The sequence below is a fragment of the Lampris incognitus genome, chromosome 8, assembly GCF_029633865.1.
Source record: "Lampris incognitus isolate fLamInc1 chromosome 8, fLamInc1.hap2, whole genome shotgun sequence".
NCBI lineage: Eukaryota > Metazoa > Chordata > Actinopteri > Lampriformes > Lampridae > Lampris > Lampris incognitus.
This window is the reverse complement of record NC_079218.1, coordinates 30,683,498-30,695,194: the sequence shown is the minus strand read 5'-3', so window position 1 is coordinate 30,695,194 and position 11,697 is coordinate 30,683,498. Positions and strand designations below refer to the sequence as shown.

Below are 11,697 nucleotides of genomic sequence, written 5' to 3'. Positions count from 1 at the left end.
TAACAACATGGAGCCACTACCCCATAGACCCACCACATGCGGGGATGAGCATTGGGGTAGGGTGCAAAGCAGACCGGGCGGCAGGCAAAGGTGGGGACCGGGGTATGCTGACTTCCGGCATAGCAGATTGGTCCCACCCACAGCTACGCAGCAAATTTAGACCTTAACAGCCCGTGTGCATATGAACCTTTTTTCTAGACTGGACCTCTGTCCTGACCGGTCTTGCGCGGGTACCCCTACTCCGGCGGTGCTACCAACAGAGTCCGTCGTCGTGTGCTCCCAGGGCTGACGGGAGCGGCATCGGGAGCCATCGGTGTTGGGCCCTCCCTTGACCCGGGGTCCAGGACAACTGTTCCGGTGTGCCCCCGGTGTTAGCAGCCCTGCCTGTAACCGGTGCAGTGCACTCTCTCTGTCCCCCGCACGCGCGCTCACCCAAAATGCAGGCGTGCTAAGTAGTGTGAAGTAGATCTACTGCTTTAATGACATCCATCCATCCGTTATTCAAACCGCTTATCCTGCTCTCAGGGTCGTGGGGATGCTGGAGCCTATCCCAGCAGTCATTGGGCGGCAGGCGGAGAGACACCCTGGACAGGCCGCCAGACCATCACAGGGCCCACACACATGAATTTTTGATTGATGTCATTTTCGAGGGCTTTAATGCATGATCCGAATGATAGATGATAAATCTGGGACTATTTTTCTATTACTCTTTTTTTCTTTTGCAAAAAAATTTTTTTTGACCCAGGGCTATTCATAAAACATTTGGGTCTGTAGCCTCGGACGTCAAGGCCTAACGACACCATTGCTGGCAACCTGTATCTGCGAATGGTTTCGGTCTCGGTTAAATCAAAAAGTGATTCTCCTTTTGAAATATCCACTCCCGAGCACGCCTGGCATGATGTTGCCTTTGCCAGGCTACAATCACTGCTGCTATGGTCACTGGAGAGTCTGGGCGTCAGTTGCCACCAACTCTGAAGACGCCAACAATTTTTACTCTAACTGCATGTGGCTGTTAGCGCTGGTGTTTGTGAATTGGATTCTTCTTGCAGTGAGGCTCATTTGCACTGAAAGGGGCCACTTTTGCACTAAATGTATGCATATTACCTAATTTAAATACACGCAACTATAGCACCGAGACGCCATTTGCTTGGCAGCACAGTTCGGGGTGCATTTCTCCACCGACATGTATATGCATTTCTCCCTTTGTGGGTACTTTGAGAATCGCACGGTTTCTTTTGCCCTATTTGTGCAGGTTTAGTGGCCGCAAAAGCCACGCAATCCTTTTGTGAATTTGCCAGTGAGTGTTTTGTCAGATGCTTATTTGGGGCGCTTTAACGGTGTACTCGTGCATCTTTGCTCTCGGCCAACCAATCGTGTAACTTCAGTGACGTCGTGGTCATCTGATCCAGCTGCCCAATCGTGTCAAACTGATCACTCAGTCTGAGTCAGTCACTCTGTCGCTTCAGTCACACTAACGTGGTCGCTCAGTTTTTTGTTTTTGTTTTGTGGTCGCTCAATCAATCAGGAACTTTCATGTTTGTTGGGCTAACAAGAAAGAAAGAAGAAGAAAAAACAACTTAAAGACCAGTTCACCAGTATTCTTGCAGACGTACCAAGTGAAAAGCCCGCACAAAGCTTTGTTTATAAGGGGTAGATGTTGCAAACAACTTGGTTCCATAAGGGCAAAAGCTTTGGATGGAGCCCAAGCTGTATGCGTTCTCAGACCAAACATTCTTGCAAACGCAATTTAACGGTAGTATATAAAATCATACACTTTTATACAAATGGAGAAACATGTGCATGAAGATGGGACGTAGATGAATGGACATTTCACTGAAATGTATTTACAAAAACATTTTATTCCAGAAAAATACCAACACCTATCAGGATACTGTGCTTCACTGCGTATGTTCATGGCGTAAACAATGGGGTTGTATGGTGTTTTAAAAGCCCTAGTTTTGTCAAACCCAAAGTGAACAACCTAGTAAATTTACAATACAGGTAAGAGAAACATAACATAATTAAGTCTGTAAGCTGTTTCACCCAGCATGATAGATTTTTTTTTAACTGTTCTCATTTATTTGTTTGACTGTTTAAAAAAATGAAAACACAAAAATCTCATATCCTGATGGTATAAGAGTCTGAATGGGTCACGTAGCGGACCCAGCGTTGAGAGGGACAAGGCTGTATGGGCGATAAGCGGAGGAATCGGATCTGCAGTCCAGTGCAGGTGTACTTTGGCAGCTCAAAACTCATACCAACTGGACCAACTTCCAGCATCGAGGCTGAGCTAAGGCTTGGGACCTCCAACTGAAAAGAGTGGATAAGGAACAGAGAAAGAGCGTGTAAGAGACACATAGTGGGAGTAGTATGGCATATCATTCCAGTTAGTCTTTTATTGTTTAACCAGATCTGGTTATTCTATTCTTCTCCATTTTCTTATCTTTTTTTTTTACCTTTTGACTTTTTTCAAAATGTATTTTTTCTTTTCTTTTTTTGTGGATTTTTCTCCCCAATTGTATCCGGCCAATTATCCTACTCTTCCAAGCTGTCCCACTTGCTGCTCCGCCCCCTCTGCCGATCCGGGGAAGCCGCCAGCCACTTCTTTTCACCTGACAGTGAGGAGTTTCACCAGGGGGACAGAGCACGTGGGAGGATCACGCTATTCCTTCCAGTTCCACCTCATCTTCGAACAGGTGCCCCAACCAACAAGAGGAGGCACTAGTGCAGCGACCAGCACATACCCACATCCGGCTTCCCACACACAGACAAGACCGGTTGTGTCTGTATGGACGCCCGACTAAGCCAGAGGTAACACAGGCATTCGAACCACTGATCCCCATGTTGGTAGGCAATGGAATAGACTGCCATGCTACCCGGATGCTGCTTCATTTCATATTTAATGTAATTTTATGCCTTGTGTAAAGCAATTTGAGTTGCCTTTGTGTATGAAATGTGCTATATGTGCTATATGTGCCTTGGCTAATACCCTGATTGGACGCTTAACACTGACATTGTAAAACAGATGATTTGCAACAGGTCAACAGAGCTTAAGATAGCTTGACTGAATCGCGTTTTCAGCAAACCAATAACCCAGAAAAGCAAGCTGACATGAGAAACACTTCAAAAATACCAAGTCAGAGAATACCAAGGAGAGGCTAAGAGAGTATTAATGGTGGGAGTGCAGAAAAAAAATATTTTGCCAGTTTTCTTACTGACGAGAGTTATAATGGTAATTAAGAATATGCAAAACCTTGAATGTTTTACAACAGCATGTATTTAGACGCACTCACTCAAAAAATTTTGCAATCCCCATCTACCCAGCACAGCTAAACGTGAGACTAAATGTCAGTTTGTGAATGAACTGGAAGCCAAGTTCATGAGGTGCTTCACATCTAATAACACAGAGAGAGGTGGGGGATGAATGTTTGACATATAAATCAATTACGACAATGACTATGCAGCTTCTGCCACAGTTGTTCTTCCGTTAGCGGTTGGTTTAATGTTCAACATCAGTAAGTTATTCATAAAATTAGCGTTTCAACTTTTAAAAATAAAGAAGAGAAGGATATAAAGTCACAAAAAAAGATAGGATAGATGTACATATTAATATATTGTGGCTGTTTCCCCTATTCATAACTGACAGTTTTTTCTTACATAATTCAACCAAACATATGCACAACCTGGAAGTATGAGCAGGAGAACTGTTAGGAAAGGACCAGCCCGCTGATTATGCCTGTGAGTATGGGCGATTTCTCATGTGAAACATCTGACACGACTGCTCAGCACCAGTTTAGCTGTTTTGCCCCCTTCTTTAACAATGCTGTCCCTCTGGGACACAAGGGAAGAATCGTGGTTTCCATGACTACCATAGAAGGAACACTGACTTTTGAAAAGTTGAAAATAAAGGGCTGATAAAAAGCAACTGCAATCAATCTGGGCTGCATGATTAATGGCATGTTGTAATGAACCACAATTTTAGTCTCCACAATTGATGATTGTGTAATAATGGCATGTTCAAGTTCAACTTTATGTGTATTGGGATACAATGAAATTCTTGTGCTCTGGCTCTCTGCCTTAACACAAAGGGCACAAGGACACACCATCCCCCCACTGACAACACTACAGACCGCCATAGACTATGTACACAATATACAGTACATGATAACACAACAATATAAAGTGCATATGGGTGTGTCAGCTGTTCAGTAACCTGACTGCTTGTGGAAAGAAACTTACTGAGATGGGTGGTGTGTGATTTGATGCTCTGGTAATGTTTTTTAGATGGAAGGAGCAAGAACACAACATGAGCGGGGTGGCTGATGTCCTTCATGATGTTTTGGGCTTTCCTTTTGCAGAGAGTGGTGTAAATAATATGAAATTGTGGTAGTTCCATGCCAGTGACTTTTGGTGCAGTCTTTACAGTCCTTTGAAGCAGTCTGCAGTCCTGAGCAGTCAGGTTGCCAAACCACACTGTGATGCAGCCTGTCAACACACTCTCCATGGTACTGCCATAAAGGTGAGGATGAGCTGAGGATGCAGCTGGTTTTGAGAGACCATGACCATGTAAGCAATAGTCTAAGAATTTAGAACGTCTGCTTTTTTTCTTCAGTTTCAAGATTTTCAACTGTGAGTAGTACTCCCATCAAATTAAAGGGCAAAACATTTGTGATTAATGTTTTAAACCAAACAACACTTTCTAGAAACGATAATTACGTTTTTAATTGCCTTGTTTGCAAAACTGCAGCACCAGTTTTAATTGCCATGTAAGTTTTTACATGCTGGGAATGTGACTTGTGGTGTTGCTCACATGGGACACTTATACATAGCATATCCCATACCCATTATTGCAGTATGGTGGTAATTTGCATTGCGTTTTAAAGGTTCCCACTTCAATACTGGGCAGACACAGCATTATTTATCTCCATAGTTCTTCAGAGAGGCAGAATGATGATGTGTTACAACTGTTTTCTAACCAGTGCAATACTCCAGTTTGCTCACTTGCAAATTTAGACATTTTAGATAAGTTGATTGCTTTTAAAATCTTTGATGTTTTCAACCAGCTATTCTTACACATTCTTAGTTTTTCTACATATAAATAATGTTTTATGCCCTTGGAGTTGTTTTCTTTAGTGTGCGCACCTCACCAAATCAATTTCCTTGTATGTGTAACTGATTTGGTTAACAAACAAACTTGTACATCAATAGTGAGAAAGTTATAAAAGGTGACATATTATTTAGTTTTTACGAAATTTAAAAACATTCTATCCACTTTAAAAGGGTACAAAATAGATGAAGTCAACAAAATCTGGTATATAAATGGTCATAATGTAGCAAAAGAAACAGGATAAAAAAAAGTTTATGTTGCTAATGTGGGATCTTTGTATTAGGCAAACATTACCACCACACCATGGAAACGGAAACAAGGCTTTATACACACATACACACATACACACACACACACACATACACACATATATATACTATATAACTTTGTTAAATGAGACACTCAACGGTAGGGAAAGTGTTCAACAAATAAGGAGCAAAATAATCTAGTGATTCAAGTAAATTCTTTAATGGACAGTACTAGCCTGTTTCATGCCATAAGCAATCATCAGCTGTCAATAAAGCTACAATAATAAAGAGTACAATAAAGAGTAGCTTTATTGATAGCTGACGATTGCTTATGGCATGAAACAGGCTTGTACTGTCTCATAAAGAATTTACTTGACTCATTGGATTATTTTGCTCCTTAGTTGTTGAGCACTTTCCCTACCATTGAGTGTTTCTTTTAACAAAGTTTCATTATATATATATATATATAGAGAGAGAGAGAGAGAGAGAGAGAGAGAGAGAGAGAGAGAGAGAGAGAGAGAGAGAGAGAGAGAGAGAGAGAGAGAGAGAGGGCCACTTTATTAGGTACAGCTTGCTAGTACCGGGTTGGACCCCCTTTTGCCTTCAGAACTGCCTTAATCCTTCGTGGCATAGATTCAACAAGGTACTGGAAACATTCCTCAGAGAGTTTGGTCCATATTGACATGATAGCATCACGCAGTTCTGCAGATTTGTCGGCTGCACATCCATGATGCGAATCTCCCGGTCCACCACATCCCAAAGGTGCTCTATTGGATTGAGATCTGGTGACTGTGGAGGCCATTTGAGTACAGTGAACTCATTGTCATGTTCAAGAAACCAGTCTGAAATGATTCGAGCTTTATGACATGGCGCGTTATTCTGCTGGAAGTAGCCATCAGAAGATGGGAACACTGTGGTCATAAAGGGATGGACATGGTCAGCAACAATACTCGGGTAGGCTATGGCGTTGACACGATGCTCAATTGGTACTAAGGGGCCCAAAGTGTGCCAAGAAAATATCCCCCACACCATTACACCACCACCACCAGCCTGAACCGTTGATACAAGGCAGGATGGATCCATGCTTTCATGTTGTTGACGCCAAATTCTGACCCTACCATCCGAATGTCGCAGCAGAAATCGAGACTCATCAGACCAGGCAACGTTTTCCCAATCTTCTATTGTCCAATTTTGGTGAGCCTGTGCGAATTGTAGCCTCAGTTTCCTGTTCTTAGCTGACAGGAGTGGCACCCGGCGTGGTCTTCTGCTGCTGTAGCCCATCTGCCTCAAGGTTCGACGTGTTGTGCGTTCAGAGATGCTCTTCTGCATACCTCGGTTGTAATGAGTGGTTATTTGAGTTACTGTTGCCTTTCTATCAGCTCGAACCAGTTTGGCCATTCTCCTCTGACCTCTGGCATCAACAAGGCATTTTCGCCCACAGAACTGCCACTCACTGGATATTTTCTCTTTTTCGGACCATTCTCTGTAAACCCTAGAGATGGTTGTGCGTGAAAATCCCAGTAGATCAGCAGTTTCTGAAATACTCAGACCAGCCCGTCTGGCACCAACAACCATGCCACGTTCAAAGTCACTTAAATCACCTTTCTTCCCCATTCTGATGCTCGGTTTGAACTGCAGCAGATCGTCTTGACCATGTCTACATGCCTAAATGCATTGAGTTGCTGCCATGTGATTGGCTGATTAGAAATTTGCGCTAACGAGCAGTTGGACAGGTGTGCCTAATAAAGTGGCCGGTGAGTGTATATCTATATATAAATATACACACACACACACACACACACACACACACACACACACACACACACACACACACACACACACACTATATGTACAAAAATATTGGGTCACCTGGCCATCACACTTACAGGAGCTTTTATGACATACCATTCTAAATCCATAGGCATTAATATGAAGTTGGTCCTCCCTTTGCAGTTATAACAGCTTCCACTCGTCTGGGAAGGCTTTCCATAAGATTTTGGAGTGTGTCTGTGGGAATTTTTGCCCATTCACCCAGAAGAGCATTTGTGAGGGTGTCGGTGCTCTCTCCAATGTCGGATGAGAAGACCTGGCTCGCAATCTCCATTCTAGTTCATCCCAAAGGTGTTCAATGGGGTTGAGGTCAGGGCTCTGTGTGGGCCAGTCAAGTTCTTCCACACCAAACTCACCCAACCATATCTTAATGGACCTTGCTTTGTGCACTGGGGCACAGCCATGCTGGAACAAAAAAAGGGCCCTCCCCAAACTGTTCCCAAAAAGTTGGAAGCATAGAATATTGTCCAAAATGTCTTGGTATGCTGAAGCATTAAGATTTCCCTTCACTGGAACTAAGGGGCCTAGCCCAGCCCCTGAAAAACAATCCCATACCATTATCCCTCCCCCAACAAACTTTACAGGTGGCACAATGCAGTCAGGCAGGTAACATTTTCCTGGCATCCGCCAAACCCAGACTTGTCCATCAGACTGCCAGACAGAGAAGCGTGATTTGTCACTCCACAGAACATGTTTCCACTGCTCCAGAGTCCAGTGGCAGCGTGCTTTACACCACTCCATCCGACGCTTGGCATTGTGCTTGGTGATGTAAGGCTTGCATGCAGCTGCTCGGCCATGGAAACCCATTCCATGAAGCTCGTGGCACACTGTTTTTGTGCTGATGTTAATGCCAAAGGAAGGCGTCTTTGCACAGCCTGCATCTTGGGTCTTGTCTGGTGTGGTAGACCCCTGCCTAAACTGATCTGGTGCTGAGAGCTTATTCGTGTGCTGCTATGATCACGGCCACTGTGCTGTCCCTCAGTCCAGCCTTTTCTAGCCACTGGTAGGATCTCTCTGTCATGTCTTCTATCTGTTGATGGTAAATCCCATGGAAGGGCTTGGTCTTCCATGATACCTCTTCTTCTTCCTTCCCACCCTCTGTCTTCTGCTGCCTGAGGTACTAACTTAGCAGTTTGTCCTGGGGGGCCCTCCTTTCTGACCTACTCATATACGTTCCTTGTTTCATCCTTGATAGTGGCTCTGACACCCACTAACCCTTGGCCGCCATCTTTTTGCTTATAGTACAATCTCAGGTTGCTGGACTTCGGGTGGAACCCTCTGTGCATTGTGAGGAGTTTCAGTGTCCTGATATCTGTAACCTTCTGATAATTAGTAGGGCGTATGTGTTGATGCCTTGGATCTTATTCTTCCCATTGAGCTGACTCCTCAGGACCTGCCACACCCTCTGGAGGTATTTGGCTGTAGTTGACCTCCTTGCTGCCTCATCATGGTTTCCATTTGCCTGTGGAATACCCAGGTACTTGTAACTGTCCTGTATGTCTGTTATCCTGCCATCTGGTAATTCAACCCTTTCAAGTCCTCACCATCTTTCCTCTTTTTACCACCATTCGACCACACTTGTCCAGTCGGAATGACATCCCGATATCGTCGCTGTAGATCCTGGTGAAGTGGATCAACAAGTCAACGTCTCACTCATTCCTGACATACGGGCTGATGTCATCCATGTATACAACGTATGCATTGACGTCACTTTCCCACTGGAACACAGCCCCTCAGTCACAGTGAGTGGCAAAACATCCCGCAACATGGCGGCTTCTAGTAGGGGAAACAGTGAAACCGGGATTATAACGCAAGATTATCTGCTTAAATTAAAGGAAGTTGGGACTTGTCAGTGACCCGTACAGTTTACCAAATAACCAGTGGTCCATGGACATTAACATTTGTTGGCAAAATTAATGTGACGAGGACACTGATGGACATTCTGGTGGTATGTGGACAGGTTTGTACAAATATTTATTTTATTTTATTAAGTTAGAACACAAGGACGTTTAAAAAAAATGCTGACAAAAACTTATGAAAGATGCTAAATATTTAATTGATGAGTAGTCAATACAGTATATGACTTTATGATTTTACCATTTAACGTTACCCAAAAATCCAACATAGCCTAACGTTAGCCTACCTGACACAAAATGGGAACCGCAAATCCATGATTCGGTGCCTGGATTCCAGTTGTTTCTGCGAATTGCAGCGATCCGTTTGTTTCTATTTACCTTATCTTTCGGTAGTCTGTAAAAAGATGACTTCAATTTCTTGTGAAATCTATTAGTGCAGTCTATCGCACAACAGTTCTTTCCCATTTTAGATACATTTTCACGGTATTCAAGCTGGACGTTAACGCTGTCACTCAGTCTTTTTGCCACCCAGTGCCGCGTTGTGAGTTCCGCATCTGTGACGTCACCCGCATACCCTCTATAGTAGGTGACTGATGGTAACTCCACTTCTGAACCTGTATACACATCCACTCTTTGTGATGATCTGACTTAGGGGGTTCAGGCCTATGCAGAACAGCAGCGGGGATAGTGCATCACCTTGGTATATGCCACATTTGATGGTTACACTGGACAATAAATTTTTTAGAAAGTTTTGCTCCCTGAAAAAAAATTAGATTATGAAAGACGATGTCAAGCTGACCACAAAAGTAATTTCAGATTTGCTGTATCATGTAGAGATTTGGAGAAACATTAAAATACCTTTTATTGAATTTAACATGTTCGCATACTGGTGCTGATACATTGGGTTAGTTCAACTGAGCTTAAAATGCTTTGCAGCTGATTTTCGTTTGTGCTCAGCATCTGGTGCCTCTCGTGTCAGTGTCCAACAATAGTCGGCCAGCATCGATGGATTCCAGTTGCCCTGATACCTCTTTTCCATGGTTGCAATGTCCTGGCGAAACCTTTCACCATGTTTGTCAGTGGCTGCACCAAGATCAGCAGGGAAAAAGTCCAAGTGTGAATGCAGAAAATTAATTTTCAAAGACATGTTGCACTTCATGGTTTTGTATGCTTTAAGCATGTTGTCAAGCAACTCAATGTAGTTTGGTGATCTGTCATTGCCAAGAAAATTCTCAACAACATCCTTACATGCCTTCCGTGATATTTTCTCTGGCCCCACTAGCAGATCTTCCAACTCCCAGTCATTAATGACCTGTCTGATTTGTGGACCAACAAAAATGCCTTTCTTAATCTTGGCGTCAGTTATTCTTGGGAACATCTGTCTCACATAGCGAAATCCATCACTTTCTTTGTTCACTACTTTCACAATTTTTTTCATCAACCCGAGTTTTATATGAAGAGGAGGCAGAAATATCTTTGTTGGGTCGACAAGTGGTTTATTCGCCTGCCCTGGAACAACGTGCTTTATGGAGCGGCCAGTTCTTTTTAATGTAATGTGACTCATTCGCATGGCTATCCCATTCACAAAGGCAACAACAGTACTTTGTATATCCAAGCTGCATTCCCAGTAGCAGTGCCAGTACTTTTAGATCACCACAGATGTTCCAGTCGTCATTGTTGTACTGTATGTGTTTAAACAACAGATCCATGTTATTATTGGTTTCTTTTATGTGTACTGCATAGCCAATGGGTATTCAAGGGTGGACATTGCCACTGTGTAACAGGTTAGCTTTCAGGCTTAACTTTGACGAATCTATAAAAGACGCCATTGTTGTGGGTCATGCATACAACCCAAAGTCATGAACAATCCATCAATGTCAGTGCAGAAACAGAGGTTGTCAACCTGCGTAAAGAAGTGTGTCAAATCTTCTTGATGGTTCCAAAAGATAGAAACTTTTATACCTGGTGACAGCAAACCCCATCCCTGCAATCTTGAACCAAGTAGTTCTGCTTTAGCTTTTGACACATCTAAGTCCCTGACCAGGTCATTTAATTCTGTCTGTGTTATCAGATGAGGATAACCGGCGTAAAGGGTTCACATCTGGATCAGTGTCGCTTTCCACATCTGGATCATGTGTTGTGGCATCTTCATCTGCCTTATCTAGGCTCCATGTCTCTGGTGGCTTCGGTACTGGCAAACTGTCATCATGTGGCTCTGGTCTCATGGCTGAAGGCAGATTGGGGTATTCAATACATTTCTTGTTTTTTTGTGGAGAAGTCAGATACATTGGTCAGACAGAAGTAACAGTCCGTCACGTAATCCTCCTCTTCCCGCCATATCATTGGGACGGCAAATGACATTGACCTCCGAGTACCACTGAGCCAAGCTCTCAGGTTGACTGCCCATGTTGCACAACAAATGTGAGGAGCCCAGGGTTTCTCTTGGTCACCAATTTTACATCCAAAGTAGAGCTTATAGGCTTTCTTAATAAGTGCATACATGGTGCGTCCTTGAGCTTTAAGCGTATACTTGCCACAGATGTAACAGAATGTATTGCAGCTGTTGCAACATTGATGAGACATTTCTGCTGTATTAAATCTCCCTGAAGATAATAAATCCTATTGTCAAGTATACTCACTATGATATTAGCTAAAG

General features: G+C 43.4%; 1 protein-coding gene across 2 annotated transcripts in view; it reads right to left on the bottom strand.

The window, feature by feature from the left end:
- Positions 1-1,845: 1,845 nt before the first annotated feature.
- The window catches only part of ap4m1 (adaptor related protein complex 4 subunit mu 1), a 38,970-nt gene continuing 29,118 nt past the window's right edge, over positions 1,846-11,697 (bottom strand). The window contains exon 16 of one of the 2 annotated variants that reach the window (XM_056285081.1): positions 1,846-2,310. In XM_056285081.1, coding sequence (XP_056141056.1) covers positions 2,119-2,310 — 192 coding nt within the window. In that variant the 3' untranslated portion in view covers positions 1,846-2,118. Of the gene's footprint in view, positions 2,311-4,428; positions 4,543-11,697 lie in introns of those variants that run through there. The other variant, XM_056285082.1, reaches the window with a different exon arrangement.